An 18,131-nucleotide genomic window follows, 5' to 3' on the forward strand; every position below is an offset into this window, starting at 1 on the left:
GGACCCCTTTGGTAGTCTGGTGAAGCTTATGGACTCCAGTATAATGTTTTAAATACATGACATAAAATATATAGGATTATGAAATCACCAGGGAAATTGAAAAATAGTTATCAAAATATTTTTAAAAAGAGAAACAAATTCATGGACCTAAGTTTAAGAAACCATATTTTAGCGTGATCATTAAAGACATATCAGTTTATTTGCTTAAGTTAGAAATCTTTGATTGGGTCCTTTTTAATCACTTTATTTTACTCCAAGTTTTTACTTGTTTCCAAAAGGGAACTTACAATATAATAACTTACACTGAAGAAGTGTTCGCAAAAATGACCTTATTTATTCTTGCAGCATACTCTGAAATATTAAGGGAGCAGGTATTATTTTCCCCATTTTGCAGGAAGGGAAAAGAGGTGCATGTACACATAGACACACACACACACACACACACACACACACACACACACACACGCACAGCCAATGACAGGACCAAGGTCATATATACAATTAGGTTATAGAGCTTAGACAAAGACATGATAGCATGATATCAAGAAAAGAATATTGGGGACTGGTTTCAAGTTCCATTAGATGAGTAAATTGCTGATTGATAGGTGACTGAATTGCTGTTCGATTGTGGACAAGTAAGTCATTTAAATAAACTTTATGCCTCAGTTTTCCCATCTGTAAAACAGGGATATTAAGACTCATCCTTCCTGCCTAAAGAATTAGGAGTGGATGAAATGAAATAATGTATATGAAAACACTTTGGAAAGTTAAAAGCTCTATATAAATATAAGATTTTTTTTTCTACTAGACTGTGATACTTTGGAATAGCACATATTTCTTAGTCATTCTTCCAGAATGTCTTACACATAAAAGAATTAAGGATTCACACATACCATGATTCCAAAGTCCTGACAGAAATATCTTGATGGCAGACTGAAGCTGATATTGGAATTAATAAAGGAATATCTTTTGGTACTTTATCATACCAGTTATGAATACTCATTAAAAAGAATTCAATAAACAAGTGAATGTGGTAAGAGGCATAGAAAGGACCATTGTGCTTCACTGGTGACTCAACATCCATCTCTTATAATGACATCAGAGTCAGGAGCAGTTTTAACAGAGCAGAGAGAAGTTAAGGACCTTAGAACTCAATCATCTAATCCTGGGGTTATTTTATCATTACTTATTTTGTGTCAAGGTTCCTTTTGGTAGCTCATAAAAGCAATGGATACCTCTGAATATTATTGTTGTTGAGTCATTTTTAGTTGTCTTGATTTTTTGTGACCCCATTTGGGGTTTTCTTGGTGAAGATACTGGATTAGTTTGCCATTTCCTTGTCCTGCTCATTTTACAGATAAGGAAACTGAGGCAGGTCAAGATGATTTGACCATAGTAGGCATTATACCACCTAGCTGCTCATAAAATAAAATACATAGAATTACAAAGGAAACTGAAAATGTTGAAATATATTTATCAAAATATATGTATTTATTTTAAAAAGGTCAAAGACCTCAGACTAAGGACTCTTGATCTAACCCAACCCTCTTATTGTATAGATGATAGACTAGAGAAGAGAAGACCTCCTATGAAGGTCTTTGAAAACAGAAAGGAGTTTGCATGAAAATTGTGCTAGAAAACACATGGATAGAATACACATCAAGTCAATTTTTTTTTTTAATTTGTGACTGCTTCTAAGAAGAAATATCTTGTCTTTGGGGTAAATTCTGTTCCTCTATCTCAAGGGAGGCATATTTGTGAAAAGGGAGGAATAATGGTATGTTTTGAATTATCCACTAGGAGAGGAGGGTGTGACTCAATACCTTGAATTATTGTATTATTGGGGATCTTAGTATTTGGAGCTGGAAAGGACCATTGCCATTGCAAAAGCAATCCCAAATTTGGAGAACTCAGCAGCTCCAGGAGGAAAGATCACCTTTCAGTCTGCCTCAAAGGCGCAATTTGTGGCTCCCAAGTATTCTGATTTCTTTTTGTGCTTCATCCACATTTTCCGAAGGATATTGGGAGTGCCACAGCTAGTTCTGCCTGTCAGTGGTACGGAGGCTTCTGCTCCCTGGGAAAAGGCTGGATCATCTTCAGGCATCTTCCTGGCCAGTCTTCTAGGTCTAAAGAAAGAGGGAGAGGGAACAGAAAAAATGTCTACTCGCTGTCTTATAGCAATGATATTGACTCTCTTTCCTTTTGCATCTGGGCTGTCCCTTTCCTGAGAAGGAGGAGAAAAAGCTCTTCTACTCCTATCTTCATATTCTCCCTTTTTCAGGTTGATGCCAGAAGGAAGCCGGGTGGCTACATTATTCCCTGGAGCAATACTGAAGGAGCAATCTTTCAGAAAGAAAAAACCTTCAGTCCCTCCTATGGTCAATTTTAGCATACATTTAGAATCCTCTACAATCTGATTTCAATTCTGGTCATTCCCTCCCTCCTCATCTAGTGCATCAGAGTATGTATGCAGGTTTACTGTTTTTCATTTCATTGGAAGATCCTGGAGGGCAGAGGCCATTGCCTTTTTTTAAACTTCCAAATCTTTTTTTTTTTTTTTTAATATGTTAGCACTGTCTGACAAAAGTGCTTGTCTTTTTTCCCCCCATCAAAATTTGTTTTTTTAAGTAGCTTGAAGGGTATCCAAGAGTAAAATATTGTGCCCCTATTGGTGAAGACTTTATGAGAATCTCTTTATCACCAACCCTCCCTCCCCCATAACTGTAACTATATAAATTATTATTAATTTTTAATTAATTAAAATAACTTTTATTCTTGTTGTTGTTGTGAAAAGGACCATGACATCCAGGATGTCATGATATGCAAATGAATTGGATTTAAGTGAAGGAAGACTGTGCCAGCTCCCTGCCTCATTTTCCCCTCCAGAGCCATCTGGGTCCAGTGGCCAGACTACTGGAAATTGTCCTCGAAGACAACTTTAAATGACAGCTAAACTCCGGAGATGCAGACAATTTTAATGTTAATTTATCAGATCACAGATTTAGAGTTAGGAGGGGCTAAGAGACTATCTAGCCACTGCAGCCCTCCTGGCAGAAGTGTTTATTGATTTGATGGACTGAATGCATTCCCAACTTACTCAGCCTGTTTAAATACTCACTTTCTTCCAGGCTTCATGCCTTATCTCCAGTTGATAATGACCTTCCTAGGGCCAAATTTTCCTTGAAACGCCTTTGCCTTATCTTATCTACCTTCAATCAATAATCAGTCAGCCAATATTTTTATGTATCTACCATGTACCAGGAACTGTTTGAGAAAGCAAATATAAAGAATGAAACAACCTCTATTCACAAGACATTACCTTGTATCATGTTTATTTCCCCAGCAGACTGTGGGAGTACTTGAAGTTCCCTGGTGCCTAAAGTGGCTCACAAATGGTTTTGTTGGTCAGTAATGTTTGACTCTTCCTGAAATGATTTTGTATTTTCTTGGTGAAAGTACTAGAATGTTTTACCTTTTCCTTCTTCAGCTCATTTTTTAAGATGAGGAAACTGAGGTTAGTAGGGTTATAGAGCTAATAAGTATTGTTATGCCACAGTTCTTTTTTATTATTCTCAGTTTCCTTAAATTGTCTTGCCTCAGTTTCCCTAATTGTTCTGCCTCGGTTTATAATTGTTCTGCTCAATCCTCCAAAACCACCCCTCCCTCTTAATCAGAATATTTGATAAGGATAAAAGATGTTATATTTTAGAATATCAGAATGCCTCTTCCCTCCCAAATATCAGAATATCAGATACCTTTTATCAGATGCCTCTCCCCATCTCTGGGGTGCCTCCCCCCATTATGTCATCCCCATCTCTGGAGGCTCACCCCACCCTATTAGAGTCCCATTCCCACTCTCAGCACCCTGACTCTGTCCCTGCCTTGGTCTACCCCCTGTGTCTGAGCCATGTGCATATATATCATTGAAAACTGGATTCTTGGAGACAATAGTCTCATTCAGCCCTGGGACCAAACCATGGATCCATTTGGTCCCAGTAAATCTCTCCCTTTCAAATAAAATATTAAATACTCTCTAATCTCTATCTTGTCTCAGTTTCTCCGGCATTACAGGATCTGAGGCTAGATTTGAACTCAGGAAGATGAGTCTTCTTGCTTCCAAATGAGTACTCTATCCATTCTACACCTAACTGAAAATGTTAGATGTTTACTAAATGCCTTTTGAATGAAACCGAATGGGATAGGTCAAGTGATTCAGGGTCTCAAGTCCTACTTCTGTTCTGTTCACATTAGACTGAAGTTGTCAGGGCTTGAGAAAAATGAAAATGGCCTTTACAGGATGAGGAAGGACTCATTTTCTTCCTAATCTACATCAGCTCAGACTGAGAGTTGAGGATTTTTAAAAGTTGCCTGGCGAGGCCATAGGGACAAAAAAAATTCTAATATTTTTATCTGTTTTCATTGCTTGATGTTGAGGTACTAATTGAAATATATGTGTATTAGAACTTGTGGTTTAGACCATTTTCAAATGCAGTGATTTCCAGTTATCAGCTTATCTCCCAGTAAAAATCAATCATGATTATTGGCATGCAAAGCAATATGCTACTCAGCACCTCACCTTGGAGAAAGTCTCTTAACATAATACTGGGGACCCAGCTATTGTGATTCTTTTGGCTTCACCCCCAGGTGTTGGCTAAAGTCTGGCTAAAATGTTTAAGTCTTTCTTTCTTAAAAATCCTTCTAGTTAGTCAAATAGTATTGGTTCACACTGATCTCACTTTTTTTTTTTTTTTAAACTCTAATATAGTATTTATTTTCTGACTTATTTTGATATTTAATCCTATCCAGTCTTAGATTCCTGGTTACAGCTTTGTTTCCCTTGTTTCCTTAATTAGATTAAAAACTCCTTTCAGGTAGACCCTCCTTCATTGATATAATTCAGTTTGCCCGACATTGACTGCCTAATAATGTAAGGCACTATGCTAGGCACTAGGAACAGAAAGATTAATAACAGATCAGTACTACCTTCCAAGTTTAATTTCTGTTACTAGATACTATGTGCATATTATATATTAAATTTAAAATAACTAATTTGTAGAGGCAGAAAATACTAATAGGGGTTAAGGGGAAAGATTAACCAACAAGGTAGCCCTCATGTTGATTCTTGATGGAAGATGAGGTTTCTGGGAGATGGAAGTGAGAAGACAGTGTATGTGTGAATGCAACAGACAATGGAGATGAATTGTTGCTCAAAATGATAGCTGGTTGTTCAATTTGGCTGGAATGTAGAGGGTGTAAATGGGAGTGATGTAGACTTCTTTTCTACTTTTCTTGGTAGTCATCATAGTATTTACCAAGCACATTTTAGTGTTTTAACTTGAATGAACTTGATTTGAATTAAAGACTTCTGTTTAGCATCTTCTACCCTTGGTAAGAGAGTGAAAAATCCAGGGAATACTTGTATTCACCTGTATCCACCCTAGTAGCTTATGTCTAAGCTTTCTAAGGTTGTTCTCTTTGACTTCTCTCTTCTACAATTAGATTTATCCTCCACTCATCCAGGGCAGCTAGATAGCAAAGTGAATAAAGTGTCAGGTCTAGAGTCTGGAATGATAAACTTCAAACCCAGCCTTAGACACTTAGTAGCTTTGTGACCCAGGACAAGTAATTTAACCCTGTTTGCTCCAGATACCCATCTATAAAATGAGCTGGAGAAGGAAATGGCAAACCACTCCAGTGTCTTTGCAAGAAAACCCCAAATGAGATTACAAAAATTGGATATGACTGAAAATGACTGAATGAAGCAGCACTTTCTGCAACTTCAAATGGGGTCAAAAAAACTCCAGCTGAACAACAACAACTACTTATCTATCAAAATGATCTTCTTAAAATGCAGGGCTGACCAGATTATTAAGCCACTCAATAGACTTCAGCATTTCCTTATCATTTCTAGGGTAAAAATAAAATCTTCTATCTGACTTTTAGATTCCTCTATACCCTATTTTACCTTTTCAGTCTTCTTACATCTTTTTCCCCTCCACCCCCTCTATGGTCCAATGACACTGGCATCCCTCTTCCAATTCTGGAATGCTTTTTTTCCCCAATCACTGTCTCCTGACTTCCCTGGTTTCCTTCAAGTCTCAGCTAAAATATCATTTTAAAAAGCATTTCCCTGTCTCTCTTAATACTAGTACCTTTCCTCTTTTAGGTATCTCCAATTTATTTTTATAGTTGTTTATATATTGTCTCTTCCATTAGATTATAAGGTCCTTGAGGGCAATAGTTGTTTGAGACTTTATATTTAGCAGTGTTTTGTATTTAGCAATTTAGTGCACCAAGCAGTGCTTGGCATAGTAGGCACTTAATAAGTATTTGTCAACTTGATGAATCATATTTCTAAATGTTTTTATAATTATTGTCTACTATTTCTTTACATATCCCTGAAGGAGAATCACTGTAATTCATTGGTATTTTATTGAGGATGAATGAATGTTACAAATGCAAAAGCAAAAAAAGGGATGCAAGAGTACTCTCATGCCTTTATTCTAGGCTACTAACCCTTTAATTGGTTCTGTTTTGGAAGAAACAATTTTATATACATATATATGTAATAATAATATAATAAGTAATAAAGTGTGATAAACAACAATTGCCTGATAATGTAAGGCACTAAGGTAGGCACTAGAAATAGAAAGATTAACAATGGATCAATCCTAGCTTCCAAGTTTAATTTCTATTGCTAGATACTATGTGTATATCATATTTTATACTATATTACAGGCATGCTTATTTGTAGAGGGATCAACTGCTAACAGCAGGGGTGAGGGGAAAAATTAATTAATAATATTTATTTTAAAAAGCTGGAGATAGAGTAGGGCAAAGGAATTTTAAAAAGTATTTTGTAGATGAATATTTATTTATACATTTTGTTTCTTTACCCATTACAAGGAACCTTTGGCTTAATTCACAAGATAATTTTGATACCAATGTTTTGGGGGTTCCAAAGGGATGTAGTCTGTATTTATTTGCATAGGTATTTGTGTTGTCTCTCTCTCTCTCTCTCTTAGAATCTTGAGTTCCTTGAAGACAGAAACCATTTTTTTATTTTTTATTTTTGCATCAAATTCCTTACTTCAGGACTTGGCACCTAGAAAATGCTTAATATGTGTTTGGTGACTGGTTTTAAAAAAATCAATAAAAAATAAAAACAAATTGATATATTGAAATGGAGAAATATCACCCAAGTTAATGTACTTATTTCCATCAAAAAATAATTCAGATTAATCCTGGAAAATTGAGGCAATTCTAGAACCTAGAATTGCCTTCCTTGAAGGGTACCTTCTTTGGAGGGGATTTATGATGGATCAGGTTTTTGAGTAACTGGATGACCTCTGACGTAGGCCACCTGCTACTCCTCATCCTCCTTCCAGATAGGTATTTGCCAGAAAGCCTCAAAAACATAAAGAACTTACTCCTTTGTCAGAGTTTGGTCATTTTCTTCTGTTGCTATTACTTCATTCACAGGAGGTTGTTTCATGGTGATCCTGGGCAGTGAGGTCTGGGATATCTGTGCCATGCAGAAGGATGAAAGAAAAGTATCAGCATATGCTATGTTTCTGGTAGTATTGGTTGAACTTATTTAAAGAGAACCTTTGTAAATTGAATTTTTAAAAGTTCAGAGGAAAAGCCAAAAAGGACAAGTGACCATTTAGTGAAACTGCTAGCCTGGAACGAAACAAGAATTTGCCACTTGGAGTTATTTTTTATTTTTCTTTCTTTTTCATCCCCTTTATTTGAATTTATCATCAGGTCCCTTCATCGTCCATCCCACAACGATTATCATCAGGTCAAGCAAGGCCTTTGCCACCTCTTGTCTGGACTATTATATCAGCTTCTCTGACTCCAGTTTTTGAAGCAATAACAGCTCATATTTATGTGTACCTAAGCATTTGCATAAGACTTGTTTCGGAAAACCTTGTGATGGAAGGAGTGCAAGTACTATTATCTCCATTTTTGTTATCGTTGTCTTGTGACCTCATTTTGGGTTTTCTTGACAAAGATACTGAAGTAGTTTGTCATTGCCTTCTCCAGTGCATTTTATAGATGGGGAAACTGAGGCAAATAGGGTTATGATTTGTCCAGGGTCACAGATTTGAACTTAGAAAGATAAGTTTTTTTCTGATTCCAGTCCCAGCACTCTACCAATAAAACTACCTGGCTGCCAAATCCATTTTGCAGATGACAAAACAAAGGCAGAAAGAGCTTAACTTACTTGGGGCCATATAGCAAAATAAATATCAAGGTTGAAATTCAAATTCAGATCTTCTGATTCCAAGATCAGTTTTCTTTACATTAACAATGACAAATATTTGTATAGCATTCAATATGTACCAGGCATTGTGAATAGTGCTTTACAAACATTATCTCATTTGATTCTCATAACCTTGGGAGGAAGATCCTATTGTTCCCATTTGGTAGTTGAGAAAACTGAGACAAACAGAGGTTGTTGCTTGACCAAGGCCACATATCTATCTGAAACATCTGGTTTGATTTGAAATAAAGTCTTCCTGATTCTAGACCAGACACTTCATCCACTATATCTTCATGCTGACGTGGTGGTCATATAGTTTACAGGGATAGAGCATATATTGGCATTTGCAATCATTCCACTTCTTTCTTTCTAAGGCCACCATCTTTGATTTCTATTTTCTGTCTTCCTTCCCTACCCCCAACACCCATCCACCTGGCTTCAGATGCTGATAAAACCCTTCTGAGGAAAATTTTTTAGGTCTAAGTCTTTAGGCATCCTGATTATTTGTTTGCTGTCCTGTTTTCCCTTGATTTTCAAAAAGCAAGCCCAGAATTAACTCATATGTCATATGAATTTAGGCAAATTGCATAATCTCTTTTTAATCTAGTCTCTTCACTTGTCCACTTGGGGTGATGACACTCAATCTACTTGATAGACAATTGTTGAGGATTAGATGAAATAATAGGTTAGGCCCTCAAGAAGCTTACGTTTTAATAAAGGAGACAACTTGCAAGCAAATATATACAAACCAAGCTATAAATAGGATAAATAGGAAATAATTAAAAGAGGTAAAAGACACAAGAATTAAGAGGGTTGGGAAAAGCTTCCTATAGAAGATGAGATTTTAGTTGGGACTTAAGGGATGCCAGGAAAATTAGAAATTAGAAAACAGAATTAGTATTCCAGGTACAGGAGACAGCTAGAGAAAATGCTTGAAGTCTAGAGATAGAGTGTCATATTCATGAAGCACACAAGAAGCCAGTGCCAAAGAGTATGTGTTAGGGAGTAAGGTGTAAGAATATTGGAAAAGTAGAAAAGATTATGGAGGATTTTTAATGCCAAATGGAGGCTCCAAGGCAATATGACTGCATAAAAGAGATTAATGTCTAAATGATAAAAGAGGGGATGTAAAATTCATTCAAATGTCAAGGGAGTCCTTGATAGAAAAATTTTAAAAGAATACTTATCCTAAGTGAGTAGGCTAAGTGCTATTTTGTTTTCTTATGAGAATCTTATCGTTCCCTCAGATATAACTTAGAATTAATTAGCTATTCTCAAAATGATTTATTGAATGACTTATAGTAGACATTGGATAGATGCTTGTTGATTGATTTGGCAAATTAAAGGACCTCCCCTCTTTCCCATTCCAGGCCACCTAGTGTGAGTTAGTAACAAAAGAGGGAACAAAAACATCTTCTGTGTCTATTTGAGACCAACTTGGCAACATTCCCTATTGCATTAGACCAATTGCATTAGAACTGAATTATTTTAAAAAAGAATTGTTCATGACAGTACTATCTAAACTAATCTATTTATTTAGTGCTATACCAATCAAACTCCCAAGAAACTATTTTGCAGACTTAGAAAAAATAACAACAAAATTCATTTGGAAGAACAAAAGGTCAAGAATTTCAAAAGAATTAATGAAAAGAAAAGCAAATGAAGGTGGCCTAGCTGTACCAGATCTAAAACTGTTTTATAAAGCAGCAGTCATCAAAACCATTTGGTACTGGCTAAGAAATAGAGAAGTTGATCAGTGGAATAGGTTAGGTTCATAGAACAAAATAGTCAATGACTATAGCAATCTAGTATTTGATATACCCAAAGACTCCAGCTTTTGGGATAAGAATTCGCTATTTGACAAAAATTATTGGGAAAATTGGAAACTAGTATGGCAGAAATTAGACATTGACCCATACCTAACACAGTATACCAAAATAAGGTCAAAATGGGTTCATGATCTAGGCATAAGACATAAAGAATGATATTATAAATACATTAGAAAAACATAGGATAGTTTATCTCTCAGATCTGTGGAGGAGGAAGGAATTTGTGACCAACAAAGAACTAGAGATCATTATTGATCACAAAATAGATAATTCTGATTATATTAAGTTAAAAAGTTTTTGTACAAACAAAACTAATTCAGACAAGATTGGAAGGGAAGCAATAAACTGGTAAAACATTTTTACATTCAAAGGTTCTGATAAAGGCCTCATTTCTAAAACATATAAAGAATTCACTCAAATTTATAATAGGTCAAGCCATTCTCCAATTGATAAATGGTCAAAGGAAATGAACAGACAATTTTCAGATGAAGAAATTGAAACTATTTGTAGTCATATGAAAAGGTGCTCCAAATCACTATTGATCGGAGAAATGCAAATTAAGACAACTCTGAGGTACCACTACATATCTGTCAGATTGGCTAAGATGACAGGAAACGATAATGACCAATGCTGGAGAAGATGTGGGAAAAGTGGAACACTGATACATTGTTGGTGGAACTGTGGACGGATCCAACCATTCTGGAGAGCAGTTAGGAACTATGCTCAAAAAATTATCAAACTCTGCATACCCTTTGATCCAGCAATGTTTCTATTGGGATTATATTCCAAAGAGATCTTAAAGGAGAGAAAGGATCCACATGTGCAAAAATGTTTGTGTCAGTCCTTTTCATAGTGGCAAAAAACTGAAACTCGGTGAATGCCCATCAGTTGGAGATTAGATGAATAAATTATGATATATGAATAATTATGGAATATTGTTGTTCTATAAGAAACGATCAGCAGGATGATTTCAGAGAGGCTTGGAAAGATTTAAATGAACTGATGCTAAGTTAAATGAGCAGAACCAGGAGATCATTATACATGGCAACAAGAAGACTATACAATGATCAATTCTGATGGATGTGTCTCTCTTCAATGATGAGATGATTCAAACCAGTGTCACTTGTTCAGTGATGAAGAGAGTCATCTATACCAGAGAGAGAACATGGAAATTGAATGTGGACCACAACATAGCATTCTCATTCTCCCTGTTATTTGCTTTCATTTTGTTTTCTTTCTCAGTTTTTTTCTTCCTTCTTTATCTGATTTTTCTTGTGCAGCAATTTATATGTATACATATATTGTATTTAACATATATTTTGACATATTTAACTTGTATTAGACTACCTGCCAGTTAGGGAAGGGAGTGAGAGGAAGGAAGGAAAAATTTGGAACAAAAGGTTTTGCAAGGGTCAGTGTTGAAAAATTACCCATCCATATATTTTGTAAATAAAAAGCTTTAATTTAAAAAATATGTAATATAAAAAAAGAGAATTGTTAGTGATATGTAATTATCTCTCGACCAAAGAGGCCTTATAGTGGGCAAAAATCAATGTGGTTTTAAAAGTACAGAGGCTTTCAATAGTGAGATGCTTTTCTATCATTCTCAGGTCCAAAGCTAAAGATATCAGTGTGTCTGTTCATGGCATAGGCATAACCCAGCAAATATAGGTAGCTTAATTTATCTTACTTACCAGAGATTTTCCATATGCTCGATTCCCACACAAAATTAATGGTTTGGGTTCAGAAATTCCCACTGCAGAGCAGAACAGAAATAGCATTATCGTTCAGTGGTACCACGTGTCTTGCCTCCCTCTATTTCTGTGTATGGTTCTAGTAGCCAATATTCAATACAAAGATAGGTAAGGACTTTGTGCTAGTTGCTGAAATCAGAATGCAGAGTGAGAATCTCCAGAAAGGCAAGTGGAAATTTTTTTGGATGTGAAGTGAGATAATCTCTCTTAACACATTTTTGATGGGGAAAGGGAAAAAAAGAATCACTTCTATATCCCTATAGTTTAGATCTAGGGATCTAGCATCATGGGAATTTACCTGATTTGCTTTAGAGAAGTGGAAATTGCCTGTCAGAGAGTTCAGTCTTACTAACCTTGGAAATTTATCATAATGTCACAGAAATAAAGAGTTGTAAGGGATCTCAGATCTTGCCTAAAATTGTAATAATAACAATAGCAACATATTTTTATATAGTACTTTGAGCTTTGCAAAGTGCTTCCCTCATAATTACTCCCTGAAGATAGACTAATTGAATCCATGATCAAAGCATGTCAATAACATCCTGACAAGTAATCATCCAGTTGATTCCTGATATCTAGCAATGGGGCACTTCGCTACCAAGACATCAATGGATCAATGATCACAGGGTCCCTGTGGACTCTTTCTTTGAATGAGAAGAATGCTTTCTTCTGTCAGAGTTATTTCTTTGGAGGAGGAATAGTAAAATCCTGCACGTATGTTAGATGAATCCTCATCTTATAGGTGTCCCCTACTTCCTGACTTTCCAAGCCTTCCAAGATCAAAGAGCATACTATTTTTAAAAAAGGATGCATTCTCTTTCAAAAACAGATTATTTGCTGAGAAAATTTTGAGGCATGATTATGTCCTTGAACAGTGATTCTCAAAGTATGGTCCAGGGACTGAGATCCCTTTAGGAGATCTATGAAGTCAAAATTAATTTTTATAATAAAACTAAGACATTTTAATTTCTAATATTCTAAACAATTATAGATATCACTCACACAATAAACAAAAGCTATTTTGGGAGGAATCTTCAGTAATTTTTTAGAGTGTAGAGGAGTCCTATGACAAAAATTTTGAGAACTACTGTATTAGTATATTCCAATATGATTTCTAATACTCAATACCACCTCTGCCTTTTGGAATATGATGATAGAGCTATTCAATGGAAAAGAGATATATGACAACTTAAGATAAATTAATGATAGCTCTGGATATTTTCTGGGTTTTTTTTTTTTTTTACTCAAGTTAAAACAAATGTTAGACCAGATGGGGATAGAATTTTAAAATGCATTTAAATTGAATGAATTGACAAAGTTACCTTTTGTTGATGAGTGCTTATTAAACTCCTAAAGTCAAGAACTTCTTTCTTTGTTTCTTTATTTCTCTTTCTTTCTTTCTTATCTTTAATTTTTAGAGCTGGGACAACACATAGATTGAGTGCCAAGCTTGAAGTCAGGAAGAATCATCTTCCTGGATTAAAATATGGCCTCAGCCACAGTAATTTTGTGACCCTAGGCAAGCCACTTGACCCTATTTGCCTCAATTTCCTTATCTGGAAATTGAGCTGGAGAAGGAAATGGCAATTCATTCCAAAGTCTTTGCCAAGAAACCCCAAAAGGGGTCACAAAAACTTGGATATGACTAAAGAATGACTCAACAACAAAAAATTCCCAGAGCCTGACACAGTGTCTTGTCCATTGTAGGGATCTAATAAAAGTTTGTTGAATGTTGTATCCCTTTTGCATCAAACTCCTAGTGCTTCCCATATATGATCCTGCTTATTCTTCATGACATTTTGGTAAAGTAGGTCACAAGATTACAGAATAAAAGGCTTCTAATGGTTCATTCATACTTGCTCTTCCAGATTAAGAAACTGATATCCAAAGGACAAAAGGTTGCATAGCCTATAAATAGAAAAACTAGGATTCAAACCTTGGTCTTTTGCTTATACATCTACTGTTCTTTCTATTACACTCCACACCAGATGGTTTTGTTGGGGCAGATGAAATGTTACTAAATGAAATCAGTTGCCATTTTTAGGAATCCAAGAAAGTCTTTCTTGATTCAGGAAGGACAGTAGACCCCCTTAATTTTATGCTGGATTATAATGAAAATTCAGGAGCCATTTCTTTTAGTTCAGTAAAAAAAAGAAAGAAAAAAGGATGCTTAGATCTGGATGTCTATAAAACTCCATCTCACTTATATCTGGATCAACCTGGACTCTCTTCATGATGAGAGAATTGAATATTTGGATTCACTTATAGATGACTCATCCTTTGAAAGGAAAGTAAGAAAGACTATATTGACTTGAAAAATCTTCATGCAAGTATATATCCTCTTTCTCTCTTCTCCCTTTTCCACATATGGCAAGGCTTGAATCTGTCAGATTGAGGATCCTGGGGAATTAGCTACCTACATTGCTGAAAATGAAACAGATTTCCTAAACTGTGCCAATATTTGAATTGCTGGGATAATATAGGTTAGACTCCCAATTATCACTGGTCAGAACTTAACAGCTATGTGGATATCATGGAATATGAAGATAGTGTCACCTAGTTACATATTCCCTGAAGGGTAACAGGGCTTACTTACCATGTCTGGTCATGGTTTTGGACAGGGGCTGTCCATGTTGCCCATTCTGGAGGCGGCCAAACCTCCTTTCTTCACTTTCTCTGCAAAGGACCTGAAGTCGATCATTCCTGTGGGGCAGAAGCTCTAGAGGCCCATGAATGTGATAATCAGTCACTGCTACCACCTACAGGGAAGAAAAAGAACTGACTTGTTCATACTTTTCACTCTAAAGAGTTATGGTCATCTCTTCGAATTAATTAGAAATGTTGTCTTTTTCCTGAATCTGGTTAAAGCTTTTTGTTGTTCAGTTGTATCTAATGTTTTGTGTCCAGTGGTTTTTGTTATTGTTGTTGTTGTTGTTTTTGCAATTTCCTCCTCCAGTGGATTAAGGCAGAGATTAAAACATTTGCCTAAAGTCACATAATATTTGCACAAAGTCACAGGAAGTAGCTGAGGCTAAATTTGCACTAAAATCTTCCTGACTTTAGGTCCACTGCTCTACCTATTAAGCCACCTACCTGCCTCTTCTGGTTAAATCTAGGAGACTTTAAAATGACTAGAAATTCAATCCTTTAAAAAGAATTGGAGAAAACTTTCCTTTGCCTTAATGTTGATTAAAATTAGTCACATTATCTTAGAGTTGGAAAAAATCTCAATAATCTTCTAGGCAAACCCTTACATACAGATATTTTTAAATATGTCCATGACAATTGACCATCTAGCTTCTGCTTGAAGATGTCTAGTGACAGGGAACTCACTACCTTCTTTCTATTCCCATTTTGGATTTTTTTTTTCATTTATTATATCAATACCAGCCTTTCTGAAAATTTTACTCATTAATTAATTTTGAACTCTGAGAATAAAAAGTCCCTCTCATTTTAAAATATTAAACTATTTCATAGAAACTCTCAATCCCTTCTGAAATTTCTTCTCTGTCTTAAATATCTACACATGCTTTGAATAACCCTCATATGTCAGGAATTTGAGTCCATAAGGGTTCTCATTAATGTTCTTTTATTTTGTTTCTGTTTTTTTCTGAAAAGAAGAAAGTCCTTTACTCTGGAAATGAGAGGAGAGAAAATCACTAACAGAAAAGTGATTCACAAGATAAGTAAGGAGATTATAAGAAAATATTAGGTGACTTTAATGTATTCTAGTCATATGGCCTAGATGAACCACATCTTCCATTTTTGATAGGTATAGCAGATGTGAGTAATTGTTGGTAGCATACGACATATCTTGGAAAACAAGAAACTACAGAATTTGTTCTTGATGTTCAGTTGTTCAGTCATGTTCAATCCTTCATGTCCCTATTTGGTATTTTCTTGGTAAAGGTACTGAAGTGGTTTGCTATTTCTTTTTCCAGCTCATTTTACAGATGAGGAAACTGAGGCAAACTGCTTAACTAACTTGACCAGGCAGTATCTGAGGCCATATTTCAGCTCAGGAAGATGAGCCTTTCTGATTCCAAACCATGCACTTTATTTACCAGGCTACTACAGAACTGTAGAAGGGCAAATGTCATCCTGATTTCAAAAGAGGGAAAAGGAAAGTGTTTGCAAGCTATAGGCCTAATTTGATTTCAGTTCTGGGGAAAAATTCTTGAAAGGATCATTAAAAAGGTGGTTGGAATACATCTAGAAAAGGAAAGCTGAGTGATTACAAAGAGGCTACATGGGAATCAGTAAGGACAGGTCATGCCAGATTGTTCTTATTACATTGGCTAGGGGGGGAGAGGGATGAGGATTACTAAACTAATAGATAAGGGGAATGCTGTGGGAATAGTTTACCTAGATTTTAGCAAAAAGTTTGATAAAATATCTCATACTATTCTTGCAAAGAAAATGGAGATATAGGAATTAGGCAAATAACCCAATCAGATGTATTCAAAACTGGTTGAATAACTGGGTCAAAGAGTAGTTATTAAAACCTCAGTGTCTGTGGCAAGAGGTTTTGGGTGGAGTACCTCAAGAAACCATATTTGGTCCTATGCCATTTAATATTTTTATCAATGGATTGGATAACAGCACAAATAGTATGCTCATCAGATTTGCAACTAGCACAGAGCTGAAGGGATAGTTAATTGTTGATGACAGACAGAATTCAAAAGACTCTTGAAAGTCAAGAGTATTGGGCTGCATCTAATACAATGGAATTCGATAGGGATAAATGGAAATTCTTATACTTTGGTACCAAAAAAATTAACTCCATAATTATAATGTAGGGAAGGTATTAATAGATAAAAGTTGTTCTGAAAAAGATCTGGGGATTTTAGTGGGTGCAAGCTCAAAAGGAGTTGTCAATGTAATGTGGAAACCAAAAAAAGCTAATATAGCTAAGGAATATATGTAGCTTACAGTAATAGTTTAGAAAGCTACATGTTAAGCAATACAATAACAGAACGCTGAATAGTGTCAAAAGGAGGGCAAAGAGCCTTGACAAATTAGTGACATATGAAAATCAGTTGGGCATGTTTACCTTGGTAAAAGAAGCGATTCAGAGGGAGTCTAATGTTTGTTCATATCTTTGAAGGGCTATTTTGTGGAGACATAAGGAAACTTGTTCTCTTTGGTTCCAGAGGTCAGAAGTAGAAATAATGGTTGGAAGATCTAAGGAGGCTAATTTGGATTGTGTTTTTTTTAGGAAAAACTTACTAACAATCATCAATGTCAAAAAGTAGAATGGTTTGTCTCAAGAGGTGATGGATCTCTCTTCCTGGGAGGTCGTAAGCAGAGGTTAGGGATGTTATGGTGGGACTTCCTTTCATATATGGGTTGGTGAGTCCCTTCAAACTATTCAGTGCTGTGATTCTTCTAGCAGATATGTTCTAGAAACCTAATGTGCATCCCAATATGTGGTGCTTATAATAGAACATCATACTCATGATAAGAAGATCAAAACAGAACAGCATAGGATCATTATCCCAACATGAATTATTTATTCATTTAGGAATAATATTTACATATTTGTTTCTCCTTTTCATGTTTTTGGTTGAAATATCTTGACAGTATTCATACTATAAGTATGGAAAGGAGGCTCTATTAAATCTTTTTGATTCTTATAAATACTAAATTAACTGCAAAGGACATGTGAAGGAAGATGCTATCTGCATCCAGAGAAAGAACTGATACATAAAAATATGTATAGAATGATTTTACATAGATACATATTTGTATCTAATAGTAACCGCCTCTAGTATAAGAGGGAAGAATAAAAAAATTTACATGATAACTTTGTTACATATTTAAAAGGAATAGCAAGTTGTGCATAATAGATTTTCAGTTTCATGTGCAAATTTTCTATGCTGTTATTGAAATGCTTGTTTTATTACATAAATTAAAAATAACAAAATTAAAAAAAAAAAAAGAAAAAAGAGAAAGGAGGCTCCAAAGTGACCTTGTGGCCACAATTACCTTCTTCACTCCTATGAATCATTTTAGAGAATTATTCAGATGTGAATCTGCTTATTATGGAAGCAAGACAAAGTTTAACTTAGTCTTATGATGAACTGAATCTTAGTCATGTTAGAACATAGTTTATAGTTAGTTTCTTCTGGAGACAAGTCATACAGCAGGTACTTTTTATTTTTCATATCTCATCTGTGTTTGCATTTCCAAATCTGAGGTCCACATTCATATCCCATTCATAAAGTAAGAGGGAACAGAATCTATTTTTTTTTCCCAGCTGAAATTCTTTTTTTTTTT

General features: G+C 35.4%; 1 protein-coding gene across 1 annotated transcript in view; it reads right to left on the reverse strand.

Moving 5' to 3' along the window:
- Positions 1-441: 441 nt before the first annotated feature.
- VXN (vexin) overlaps positions 442-18,131 on the reverse strand; it is a 33,538-nt gene continuing 15,848 nt past the window's right edge. The window contains exons 3-6 of the mRNA XM_051970100.1: positions 14,449-14,611; positions 11,793-11,854; positions 7,431-7,525; positions 442-2,126 (exon numbers count right to left, since the gene is read on the reverse strand). Coding sequence (XP_051826060.1) covers positions 1,940-2,126; positions 7,431-7,525; positions 11,793-11,854; positions 14,449-14,611 — 507 coding nt within the window. The 3' untranslated portion in view covers positions 442-1,939. The remainder of the gene's footprint in view (positions 2,127-7,430; positions 7,526-11,792; positions 11,855-14,448; positions 14,612-18,131) is intronic.

The sequence above is a fragment of the Antechinus flavipes genome, chromosome 1 (assembly GCF_016432865.1).
Source record: "Antechinus flavipes isolate AdamAnt ecotype Samford, QLD, Australia chromosome 1, AdamAnt_v2, whole genome shotgun sequence".
NCBI classification, from domain to species: Eukaryota; Metazoa; Chordata; class Mammalia; order Dasyuromorphia; family Dasyuridae; genus Antechinus; species Antechinus flavipes.